This window comes from Plectropomus leopardus, chromosome 20 (genome assembly GCF_026936395.1).
Source record: "Plectropomus leopardus strain MGB_pleo_1.0 chromosome 20, ASM2693639v1, whole genome shotgun sequence".
NCBI classification, from domain to species: Eukaryota; Metazoa; Chordata; class Actinopteri; order Perciformes; family Serranidae; genus Plectropomus; species Plectropomus leopardus.
The window spans coordinates 18,688,706-18,702,200 of record NC_142195.1 but is presented as its reverse complement, the minus strand read 5'-3'; the positions used below and the strand labels follow the sequence as shown (position 1 = coordinate 18,702,200).

The 13,495-nt window shown below is 36.9% G+C and overlaps 1 protein-coding gene across 1 annotated transcript; it reads right to left on the bottom strand.

The window, feature by feature from the left end:
* Positions 1 to 62: 62 nt before the first annotated feature.
* LOC121959658 (ubiquitin-conjugating enzyme E2 G1-like) lies at positions 63 to 6,259 on the bottom strand. The gene is made up of 6 exons (XM_042509088.2): positions 5,944 to 6,259; positions 4,508 to 4,610; positions 4,316 to 4,413; positions 3,153 to 3,331; positions 1,524 to 1,634; positions 63 to 1,386 (listed from the first exon to the last, which is right to left on the bottom strand). The coding sequence occupies exons 1-5, from the start codon at positions 5,984 to 5,986 to the stop codon at positions 1,548 to 1,550; spliced, it is 510 nt and encodes a 169-aa protein (XP_042365022.1). The 5' UTR covers positions 5,987 to 6,259; the 3' UTR covers positions 63 to 1,386; positions 1,524 to 1,547.
* Positions 6,260 to 13,495: the final 7,236 nt, after the last annotated feature.

Genomic DNA, 13,495 nt, shown 5'->3' with positions numbered 1-13,495 from the left:
ATTTAAGATTAAGACAAAGTCTACAGTCAAAGTGTAGAAACATTTCATCAATCTCTCAAACATGTCCATGATGAGGTTTATTACTTGTTTCACAATGTAAAATTCATTGACTTACAAAGTGGGTGCCACTGCATACATACTAAAATTACTCCCACAACTAAGCATTAAAATTGCTACAATTACCGTTTAGCTAAAGAGAGTCACGTGATCGGCAGATCATTTTGTGGTAGCTTTAGCACAGCAGATATTTTGACTTGTCATAATAGAAAAAGCAAAGGTGTTACTAATAACATTAGCAATGGCTCTGTTGTTTTCAAGTTTCCCTGTAAAGCATGACAGCGACACTGCATGCATAATACCAGGACCCTGAAACAGGAGCAGCTCAGTGGAATTCAGTCATCATCATTCATTTGATCATTTACACCTCTGCTTTCCCTTCAGTGACATGTTCAACTGTTGTCTGTGAAAAAGGCCTAATTGAAGCGCTACTGTACAATATCAACACACCGCCTCACCCACAGGCAAGGCCAATGCATTTTCCCTGTACATATGCAACATTTTCCGACAGTTTATATTTACAAGTAAAAAAATGTAGCATGTTAATTAAAATATATATTTATTGGTGTATTCTCTTTGGTTTGCCCACAATAGTTTTTTTTCTGGATTCAAAAGAAGCATCCAGATGCAGTCCTTTTTTAGAGATAAGTTTTCTTCGCTGGCAGTCAAAGTTAAGGCAGAGCTGGGTGATAAGAAGTTCGCCCCTCAAGGAGAGAAGGACCCCTTTCTCTGCAGCACACTTAGGGTGTGCAGCGAAAGGAAGAGCCAGTGTCTGTACTTTCATCTCTTTAATGACTGAAAAACTGCATAATTAATGAATTAACTGTAAACTGGATGGCTCAGTGTGGCAGGTTGATAATAAACAAAAACCTCCATAACAGACGATTCGCATTTTAAAGCAATCTCACTCTGAATAAATAGGTAAATATAAAGTAAACTAACTTTAACAACATGGTGCATTTATCAAAGGGGATGATTTCTTTGAAAATCAGATGTACATAACAGAGAAAGTATTTGGTTTAATTATTTATCTTCCTGTAAGCGAAATGCTGATGCTTCACCACAAATTGTGTCTTGTGCAACTGATGGTGGAAAATGGAAAACAAACTTGTGGCGGAATAAATGCTACAATCATTCAGCAAAATTTATAAATATCGACCCTAAAACTGCAAGTCACAGATTAGTAGAGAACTATGAGTTTAAAACGTATTTTCCTGTGAGTTTTTTTTTCCCGTTTCGGTAACTAGTTGATGCTGACAAAGTTGTGCCCCGTGGTCATGTTGCCGACTTAAGTGTAACCAGTTGTCAAATCCCCTGTGCAGTTCCAATCTGAAACAAAATGAACATTTCGGTTTGGTTTTCTTCATAAATCAATGCTATGAAAACCTACAGCTCCATATTGGTTTTATTTGACAAGGAAAGAGATCACCTAGATGAGTAGCAGTACTTATCCTGATAGTACTTACTCTGTTGGTGACTGGAGTAAGGCCTTAGTCATAAGCCATCTCTTGACTCCTCCGCACACAACGTGCCACTTTCTTCTTAAAAACTCCTTTAGGATCCTCCCGCCACTCTTTCTGCAGGATAAAACATATTAAAAAAAACATCAGCAATCTTGTTGCGTACAGACCGCTGCTTCTGTGGACATTGTTCAGATATTTTCTGCAGCTGAATGATGCTAAATTAGAAATAGTTCTGATTAACCCCTCTGGTCGCAGGACAAGTGGGTTCCTACAGCTTAACTTTGTTTTGTAAGGTGCCATATAAATTAAGTTATAACAATAGCATTATTATTATAATTATGGCAACGTTTACTTTCTTGGTCTTTGTTTCTAGCTACATCTTGGCCACATAATTGTTCACAAAAAACTCCCAGGATAACTGTATTTGCCTTTCTCCCTCTCCTGGCAGCCCCTCTTTAATAAACAGCAAAAGCATTTTAACCCAACCAAGACTCAATTCAGCCTTGACAGGCTGTGATTTGCCCCCCACAGAGACCCACGTCACTCTGCCCACTTGTTTGGATTTTTGTCAGAAAAGAGTGACCAAATTGTTGCGACTTTTAACAGTCATTTCAGGTTTTTCGAACCCTTAAGCCTGAGTAATGGTAGGGCGCCGGACACTTTTAATGAGTGTTGCTCAACGGAAATTAAACAGCCGTGTGTCATTTTCAATTTGTGCTTCAGCAAAAGGTTTTAAGTTGTCTCCATGGTAACCAGAGACCCCCTGCAATTTTTTTACGGTCTGAGCACATTTCTGTTGAATTTAGTGAAGTGTAATCAGCACAGAAAGCTGTTTAAATTACACAAATATCCCACTGTATGTGTTTGAACTAATTAACCATATCTACGTTAATAGATCAGCTCCCAGTCTGTGAGCCACAATTCCTCTCACTCACTATGGTGGACTGGGAAATGAAATCAATTAATTAGTAAATACACACACTTGATTTCTTCCAGTTAGATGAAAACTATTTTTGTTCGGTAAATGTCTGTTCTTTGTCAGCCTGGTGAAGGCAGTTTGACCAGCTGCTTTCCTCTCAACTCTGCAGGAGCTACTGCTAACCAATGGCTGCTTCTTGACTGAAAACTACTGCCAAACACACCATGTAACAAATTATTACTTTGTTCACGAAATAACAAAATTCTCCGGGTGCACGTCATGAAAATTTGTCATTTCTGTCTAAGGACACTCATCAAAAGTAAAGTGTAGCACCCTACCATTAATCAGGTTTTAGATAATTTTCTAAACACACACACACACATGCAGTTTTACATGGCTTGCCTGGTTTGAATGAATGCACTTTAATGCACTGTGCAGCTTCTTTTTTCATCTGTATTTATACATTTTTAGGGATCTTTTAAAATATACATTCTTATGCTTGCTTCTTGCATCATTGTGGGCTGAGAGAAACAGCATTTCTTTTTTTTCATGAGTACACAATTGAATGACAAACTAAATATTGAGTCTGTGTGTGTATTTATCCAAATTCTCAGGTTCAAATTAACTCCGGCTATGGTACATATCACTGTTTCAAGAGTCTGCAGACTAACCATAGCTTGAGAGCATGCTTATGAGAGACAGTGGGCACTTACAGCTGCATCAACGTTGGCAGGAGAGTCTCCATTGGGGTCTGCCAACATGGAGATAACGCTGAGCATGATGGTCTCCACTGTATGGATTGGCAGCCAGCGCTCCTCAGGCTTCTCATAGCCATACTTGTCCTCGCCAGGTTCATGTAGGATAGAGATGCAGACGTCCCCATTTTTTGCCACTGGCAGAAAACAAGAATACACAGAGATTAGTGACATGTTTGTACTAAAGCAGGAGATCAGATACTACACTGTAGCTCTGCCCTTTAAAAAAGGAATTGAATCATGAAGCCAGTTAAAAAAAACCTCTAAAAATCTTTACAAGAGACTTGACCCTGCCATAGAACTGAAGCTGTGAACAGCAACTCACAGCAACTAGTCACTGCTGTTTAAGTATATTAATATGCCAATAGAGAAATATGGGACTACTCTCCAATCTAGTCCCCAAAAAAGGCAAAAAAATCTATTCACCTATTCATGATTAAAGGTATTGATTAGCAAGTACAAGTAGTAGTGGGAATCACCAGAGACCTACTAATACAGTATTACCATGATACCTAAGTCACCATAAAAAAGTACTGCGATTTTAAATGTGCTGCTGTATGCAGAGTATTGCCACAGAATATATCACAACATATCGTGATTTATTACCTTTTTTTTCAACCGCACAGTAAGTCCCCAAAGAAGAACTTTGTTAACATGGGGATTATCGAATAAGACGACATTTTTCAGTCTCTTCATCTCACTTTTATCATTTTTATTACAGCAGAAAAGTATCTAGTGGACTGAACTGATTATATTATTCTTGTAGGCTATCAAGTGTTATATTTGTGGTATTTCATATTTATAACATCAAATCAATACTTCGCATCAGTGTATCAGTACAATATTGCCACACAAAAAATATGAAGATACTATGCTGTATCGACTTTTTCCCCCAAACCGCAATTAACAGAAGCTGATTTCATATATTTTGAAATAACGTTAACCTTTTTTTGCAATGGAAAATCAACATCTAAGTGATTGTTTTGCCATTTTCAGCACTTCACAGCAGTACTTACATAGGCTAATCTAACATTAGGTTTGACAGTGTCTGCACTGATTTGAATACTTACTTTGATACATATCACTCATAGATACAGTGACCTGCACAAGTCAGTTCTTACCATTTGGATGCCAGATTTCTGTGATAAACTTCATCTTGGGAGGCTTCAGAGGATAGTCACGGGGGAAGGTTAAAATGGCTTTGAAGCAACCTCCTTCACTACAAATGACAAAGAAGATGGGGTTAAGATGTACACAAAGGACTATGGGTGAATATGCAGCTAAGTAACTGAATGGCAAATTATTTCACTCACAATAATGTGTCCTGAGGCCCAATGACGACCACTTCCCACTGATAGATGTCATCATCGTCTACAAGACCTGCAGAAAAGCCTTCCACTGGGTTCTTGTTGAGCTCTGAAATTTAAGATGCAATTAGTCTTAGGTACCTTAACAAGCTGTCTTACATCAGGTTTTTGTCAAACAAAGTATAATAACCTGTGGTGTTATGTAGCAAAATAATAACACTAAATGCATACACCCACACAACCCAAATCAAATATTTACAATTTTACATTTGCACTATCTGTACTTTACTTTAGTTTTTATATTTCTCTCAACTTTAATTTTAACTCCACTACATTTCCTAAATTAAATAAATACTTCTAATTCACTACATTTGCCCATGCATTTTAGTTACTGATTACAAAATAGAAAAGGAAAGGCGAAATGGAGGGCGGGGATGAATGGATGAATAAAGGAATGGGAGGGAAGGAATGAAAACTGGATTTTATTATTTAAATCCTTTAAATTGTAAAAATAAAAAAAGTTTTTCTTCAAGCTTTCTTAATGTAGGCTCCATTTTTAAGGTGGTGTATGGAGTATGGAGGAGACATAAACTTTATAATTCTGAGAATGCTTGATTTCTTTTTATTAATAGCATTTTTATGTGATGCTGACTAAAAAGGTGTTTTTTAATTTGTTGTTCAGTATGTCTAATAATTTTATACTCTAATTTATCTTTTAATTTCGTCTTGATCCTGCTTAAATATCACAATTGCTATTAATGATCAGGGTCTACTGCCTTTACTTTGTTACTGTATTTTTCTGACAAGTTTCCATTGTCCTGTTTAATTCTGCCTCTGGTCTAGCATTATTGACTAACTTCAATTATTTTATTGTCTCTGGGGTCTGGGGCCTCGGTTTTACTTTGTTTGTCAAATCACTTGGTAAACTCTTTTTTAAAGGTGCTATATGAATAAAGTTATTATTATTATTATTATTATTATTATTATTATTATTATTATTATTATTATTATAACTAATATTCTAACAGGCGACTTAACCCTCTACCAAGGACATTTTCTGGTGAGAAATCTGTACTTTTACTTATTTATGGCTTTAAGGTACTTTATCCACCACTGATATTAACAAGGGAGGGTAGGAACATTACATTTAATTAATGAGTTAACTTATGCATTGATGTCACAGTAAAGCATGTTTTGGCCCGTGTGTGTTGATTGTTTCAGTGGATATTGAGCAACAACCACAATTAGTCATATCCTCTACACCAGCTGTGCGGTACTGTCTGTACACGTGCATGTTACTAGCTGTATATGTACGTAAAACGTAGCAAAGCTATCCAAATTAAACAACAGACAATAGAAAAACCAACTGAGGCGCTCAATGTGATAACTTAGTGCAACGTTAGAGTAAAATAAACCATGGTAGCAACAGTTAGCCAACTTACCTGCTAATTGTTTACGTAGTAACAATGAGGACCGTTCCGTCATTTTATAGCTAACGTTGTCTTTTTAAACTCTGGTATTAGTATCAATATCTGTCAAATTACCGACACTGTTAAATCAAACATTGATTTAACAGAAGATAAAGCACACCGTCCACGTTTTCTCCTCGGTCTCTCTCTCTGACAAGCGCAAAAACATGAGTCAAAAAACAGGGAAAAAATGGTGACAGAATAGAGTGCGGATGTTGTTTCCCTCCGTGAAAACTGTCAGGCAAAGCTTTTTTCCAGACTTTGTACTTTACCCAAGTTAATATAAAGTTGTGTCTCTGTTAATATAAAGTTAATATAAAAGTTTAGAGCATGTTTGAGATGCAGTGCTGTTAATTTTGGCAAAAGAGCTGGTATGTAATGTTCACACAGCTAGGAAATTTTGCCTGTAAGGCTAAATCCAGGGCATAAAACAAAAAATTTAAACTTTTCTTCTTTGTGTATCTTTGCAGCAGGCTGGCTATGCCTCCATTATTACAATACTGCCCCTTGCAGTTTTCAATCAATACTACACGTTATCTGTTTGTACTCCGAGGTGTAGACCTCAGTAGAAAATAAGGATAAAACACAAAACTACGATCAAATAATTCAGTATTTCCCCACTGCGGTTTTTGTTCCCGACAGAAGTGAGACCAAGTTATTGTTTTACAAGTCACAAGTTAGTCTCAAGTCTGTGCACTCAATTTTCAATTCAAGTCCCAAGTCAACACTAACAAATCCTATGGCAAGTCCAAAGTCCTCAACTTTGAGTTTTTAGTCCTGAAGAAGTCGTGATGTACTCTTCACCAAATGTAATGCCATTTTCATTTTGAAAACTGAGCAAATTGGCTTGATTATATTCAACAACACGGAAGGAAGGCAATGAGCTATGAAAGAAGAAATTAACCAAAAATTAGCAAGAGACTGGTGAGAAAAAAAAGTACAAGAAAATTAACTGGAAATTAGTATAAAACCAAACAAACAAAAAACTTAAAACAAAAAGAACTTGCCCCTAGACATTTTCCTAGGCTCAACCAAAGATCATCCCCCTGGCACGGCTGTCAGAGCATTGGCTGAAGAAAATACCTGTTGTGGTGTTACTTGTTTTACTGTGATGAAAAGTGACAAATCCTTTGGCAGCAGCCTTTCCTAATAATCATTTGTACCTAATAAATAAATAAATAAATCTGCAGGTTTGACACTCACTTCTCCTGTAGGCTTTTTGCTTGACTTTCGCAATCTTCCTTCCTTATCCTTTCCAGCAAAGCTAGATTTATTTCAGGATTTGTAGTGCAGGACCTGCAGGCTGTGTGACCTTTGATCACCTCAGTCAACCCAAACTCCTTCTCTTGCCCTCTTGCTGTGCTCAGCCTTAAACATAAGGCTGGTATTCAACATTTTGATGCCTCACATACTCTACAGCTTCATAATATTTCAAATATGAAATGTTTAAAAGGTGTTTTAAGTGCTCACATCTCTCTCCTTTTAGCTTTTACAGTCTCCTGCATGTTTGAACACATACTGGTAGAGATTAAACGAAATGCAGTCTGTCTGAACCAACTTAGCTGCTCCAGCTTGTAAACATTTACTTCCCTCTCTATGATCTTCAGCATTACATTTGCCAACTGTATTAGCCTGCGTGAACCTGAATATGTTGAATCCTTTCCTGGGTTTAAAAAGGAAAAGCTGCAGGCCCTTTGCCTTGACATTTACTTTATCTAGTCCCTCAAACATCCCGTTGTATAGGTCACTCTTTACTTAAAGGTCCTGTGTGTAGGATTTAAGGGATATACTGGCATAAACAGAACATGATATAGTAATAATATAATATAAGTATTTTTTCTTTAGTGTTTAATTACCTGAAAATCTAAATTGTCACATTTTTGTTAACTCAAAAAAACCTGGAGTCTCGAACAAAAAAAGAAAGCAACGATGAGCACACCAAATATTCAGTAATTTTACTTGTTTTAACATAAGGTCTGTTTGTTCTGGAGAGAAAGAAGATAATTTGGCTCACAGTAAAAATGTCTTGAACATAAACTATATATAAAAATAGACGACAAGACAGACATGGGCCAAAGTAAAACTCATAGAACACCCAGTAAACTCTTCCCAAAGATGGTTTCTGTCATTTAAGTTAGCTCTTGTGTGTTCAGTTTTCTGACAAGTTTGCTTTTAATAACTAATTTGATGCTATAAAATGGAAATTTGACATCATGATTGACAGCTGTGTGCGCCAAACAGTGTGCCTGCGATCAATGGCACTGCTCATGATTGGTCGGACAGTGGGAACTCGATACTGCAGAGATGGTTACTGCACAGGCTCCAAATGCTGTCACCAGTGCAAGATGTCAGCAGCCGTAACTGAAATATTTTCGTTTTTTGTACAGTGGAAGTTAGTGGAGATGCATCGTCCATCTTCATTTATATAGTCTACGGTCTTGAACATGGAGCGCTGAAGAAATTCTAACTGGGACATCATGCTCAGCACATGGTTGCAATTTGCAGTCCTCACTGCTAGATGCCACTAAATCCCCCTTAATCATACACACTGTTCTTTCAAATGATTCAGCGTTGTATTGACCTGTTCAGTTCATTCAGAAAAAATACATTTTCCCTAGTTTATCAGTTAACATTGGGTTTCTTTAGAATTTTAATCCTCCTCACTTCCACAGTATTGACCCAACTCTGATTTACATGTGGTAATAGTGTCTCCATCTTCTCACATTTGTACTCTAATGCCCATTTTTGACCAATCATGCTTTCATTAGTCATGTTTTACACCCTCTAACACTCTAATTTAGCAGATTTAATTATCGTTTTCAGGCTACTGATCTTAACCTCTTATTCTGCTGGATAGTTGTGTCCTTCCTCCATAACATGGTGCAACAGCAGTGAAAGAATTCTCAAGAATATTAACAAATCTTTCCCTTTCTTGCCCATTATGGGTATTATATATTAGTATTTCACTGTCTCAAACTCATTGGCATCCCTATGATATAGGCTATTTGTTTAACTCCTCTACGACAACCTCTGACCCCACCAGGAACTTCTCTGTTGCTTCAACCATCACTCCAGTCACCTCGGGTCTTTTACTGACTTGTTTGTTTTTTGCCCACTGGCACCCATGATAAATGCAAAGAAAAGACAGTTTGTTGATCAAATATGTATCAGGAGGAGTTTGTACTTGGTGCTGAGGGTGGTATTTTCATGCACACTCGCAGCTCCCGCTGTTACCCCAACATTTTTCAAAAAGCTTTTTGCATATGATCCTTGCCACATCTCCCACATCATCCTGCATCCCCGAAGACTGCAGAAACTCCAAATATTTGAAAGAGGACAAGGGTAGGTGTATAAATTCTTCTATTTGATAAATAAAGAAGCATACACAGAAACTGATACTTGTTGGCTAGGAATTTTCTCCTCATGGTTTGGGCGTGTTTGGGCTTCCAGAATTTATTTGCCTCTATCTGTAGAATGTAAACAGAACCAAAGCTTTTACAAATTGTCAGATGGTGCGATAAGCAAAGTACAGATTAAAAAGTCCCTTTCAACAAATTTATCTTTGACAAAGAAGCAACAAAGATAGACAAACGCACCAGAAATGTCTCCTCAGTGTGGCAACATCGATTTTATAACAGAATGTAATTGGGCTTTTGGGAAATGTGGTTATTGACCAGTGGACCATAGGGGGACAACAAAAGGGCTAAAAAATGACTACAAAGTAACAAAAAACATCCAAAAAAGACACAAAATTACTGCAAGAAGACACAAAATTACCTTTACAGAGACCAACAAAAACAACTACAGAACAACCACAAGCAGATACAAAATCACTACAAAGCAACACAAAATAACCAAAAAAGACCCAAAACAACCACAAGTAGACAGAAACATCCCCAAATCCTACAACACAACCCAAAATGACCAAAAATGACACAAGATTACATTACCTAGGCACAAAATTACTGCAATAAGACACAAAACTTCCTCCAAGGAGATACAAAATGACCACCCCTCGCACATGACAAAAGCTATACTTATACCAGTCTCATTTGGATTAGGTATTGATGCTGTTTATTACTGTATCATTATGCTGTGATACAGCACAGCATAAACAACCACAGGGACACACTAAAAGGCTACAAAATGACTACAAAGTGATACGAAACAACCAAAACAGACGCAAAATTACCTCAAAGACACAATGTTTCTGCAAGAAGACACAAAATTGCCCTTACAGAGACCCAAACAACTGCAGAACAAACACAAGGTGACATAAAACAACCATATAGCAACACAAAATTACCTCAAGACACATATCACCCACAAGGAGAAGCATCAAGACACAAAACAACCACATGTAGACCAACAAAAATCCACAAGGAGACAGAAACTAACTACAAAGCAACACAAAATGACCAAAAAATTACCTCAAAGAAGATACAAAATGACTACCAAGAGACAAAAACCACAAAACAATGCAAAACAACTACAAAGAGATGCAAAATGGATGGATGGATGGATGGAACTGACAAAAACCCTTGCATATGACAGAAGCTATACTGTATATATACCAGTCTCATTTGGATAGGGTAATGATGCAATTAAATACTGTATCATTAGGTGGTGATGTAGCACATTGTTGTTAAAAAATATACTGCATGCATTTTCCTTTGTGCATATTATCAAAGACTGCAGTGAAACCACAGGGGGAAAGACACAGAGCCCTGGTCAGTGGCTAATAGCAGGTAATTTGTTGCATTGATTAGAGCTGTCTCATTGTCGTTCTGAGGTCGAAACCACATTGGAGTATGCTATTGATACTCTTTAAAGTGAAAAAGTGACTAAGTTGCTGACCTACATGTCTTGCCTACTACACTTACTATGAAACTGAAGATTAGACTCCTGGATTAAAAAGTGCACTCTACTTGTAATTGAATTGTACCTGTAAGCCTGGATATCATATATATATATATATATATATATATGATGAGAAAAAAGATCAAGTGGAAGTTTATGATTGGGTCTGAGAAATAAACTGAAATATTTATGTGTTTCAGCTTTGTTGAAGACATTTCTTGTCAGAGCTAGGCGCAACCAGACAACTGAACACCAAAGACCATCTATCACTATCTTAAAATACAAATGATTTTCAAACATCGGAAAACATATCACATAAGCAACTTACCCTCTTTATGGTCCCAGACCTTTACTGTCTGTGTTTTCTTTTCACCCTCCTTGTATAAACATAAGAGTTTGTCTGGTGTTCATGGAGACCTTGGGTCTCTGAACTCAGTGGATAACAGACACTGTATCTTTGGATGTTGAAAGAGATTTAAGGCAAACACAAGCGTGTGCCTTAGGCAATGCTTTTTATAAAAATAGTCCAGGAGGAGCAGCACTTGCTGATTCAAGTGCTCTTCAACATGAAAATATGATCAGAGCTAAACTGGATTCCCAAGGTTGTGCACAAGCTATGGTCTCACCTGTGAATGTGACCCTGTGTGCCTTTGTTTTTAACTTCTTTTCGAGTGAACTGCAGAAATGTTAATGAACAAAGCCTGTCCACATGGACTTTAAGAAACTAGCCCGAAGTCTCGTCTCTTGAAGTTTGTTCATGCCTAAACAAAACTAGTATTTTTTGGAAAATGTTCTGCCTATATGAGTTGACAGTGTCACTGTTGTCAATAATACTTGTCTTGTGCTTGGTTAGATTACTGAACAGATCTACTGTGAGCAGGCCACGGGGCAAAAGTGTCAGGGGGAGCCCTGGCATTCACTTGCAAAATGCCATTCAAATAAATGCATTGACAAGGAAGAGACTGAAACTGACCACAAAAAATAAATAAAATACCACAAAGAGAAGCAAAGGACCTGCAGGGACACAGAATACCTAAGAAAGGGGAAAACATACAAAATGACCAACCATACAAAAGGATCGCAGTAAGAAACAAAATTACCTCAAAGAGGCCCAAACAACTACAATGTGACCCAAAACAACCTCAAGGAGACAGATAATAACTATAAAGTGACACAAAAGGTCAAATAAATACCCCAACTTACTGCAAAAAGCCAAAACAAATACAAAAAGATACAGAACCAAATGACTAAAAAAATGAGACAGATTAGACAGAAAATTACATCAGACATAAACAACTACAAAAATAAAGAAAACAAACACGAGATGCAACATGACTAATAAGTGACAAAAAATTACTGTAATAAGAAACAAAATTACATTTAAGAGGCCCAAATGACTACAAAAAAAGACAAAAACAACCCCAAGGCGAGATAAAATTACAACAAAGAGATACAAAACTACCAAAAAAGACAGCAATGTACCTCAAACAGACACAAAACAACCACAAAGAGACACAAAACCACCACAAAGTCGAACTGTGCAGGAGAAGTGGTGGGGCCCTTTGCATGTGTCTATCATATTGTCTTATAATCCACCTATGGTCTTGTGAATTGCTTTATATAAAGGAGATGTTGCTGATACTGTTGTTTTGAAGTACAGTGAAATCTTGGTGTTATTGCTTCACAACTGATAATAGGTTTTTTAAGCAAATTTGTAATTCCTTTGGTTAAACAGACTGCATCTTTGTAAATATGCAATTGAGGGTAAGTGTAAATTTTCTCAATTCAATGATGATTCACATTCGTGGACATGAGCTTATTCTTGTGAAAATGTAAAACAGCAAAGTGGGATAAAGTCATTCTCATGGCACTAAAGCAATTAGCAAAATGTTGGGAGCTGGTGGAATTACTGATTCTCTTGATTGAGACTATGATAATTGTAAAAAGGGTCATAACGATTTGCAGCCTGGAAGCAAAAGAGAGTTTTTTCCCCCAGTCACATGGGGATTTTGAACTTTGTACACACTGTTATTTAGGAAAACCAAATAATGTAATTAATAGATTAAAATCTCCAAGGTATGGAGATTGTGTGCTCATCCTCATCTGTTTTCTTAGTCAGTGACATACATATGTCAAAACTACTGCCGTGAAATTTGCAGCGCACATTCAAGCACCAGTAGGAAGAAAACTATTGATTTCATGACCCTTTCACCTTTCCTCTAGCAGTGTTTGTTATTAAGTACATCTACAAGTACTGCTGTTTCGAGGCTCAGGAGTCCCAATTACTGCCTTGACTGCTTCTGCTCCGCTAGTAAGAACAAAATTGAAAAAGTATGTTTCAGTACACAAAACTGCCTTTTTAGGCTGAAAAGGGTGTTATGTAGACTAATTCCTTTATCATCATTCACAAAATTTAGTTAGATAGATCAGAATTTATTGAATGAATGACCGCTGTTTAGAATGTAAATGTTCTGACTATGGTTATCTGAATTTGAACCACTTTATAAGTTGGGAGGTTATGAAACACATTCTCACACGTAATTTAGTAATTTTAGCACTCGGTTGTAAGAAAATTCTATTTTAACCTAAGTTTATCCTTTGCTTTTGTTTACTCTGCTGAGGACATGAAAAGCTCATGTCTTGTATGTAACAGATTTCATCATAC

Bases quoted from the DNA above. Each gene is read 5' to 3' on its own strand.
- LOC121959658 (XM_042509088.2), bottom strand. From the start codon at position 5,986: ATGACGGAACGGTCCTCATTGTTACTACGTAAACAATTAGCAG. The intron at 4,414-4,507 runs GTGAGTGAAATA...TGTCATTTGTAG, and splicing joins GGGCCTCAGGACACATTATT to TGAAGGAGGTTGCTTCAAAG. The intron at 1,635-3,152 runs GTAAGTGCCCAC...TTTATCCTGCAG, and splicing joins CTGCCAACGTTGATGCAGCT to AAAGAGTGGCGGGAGGATCC.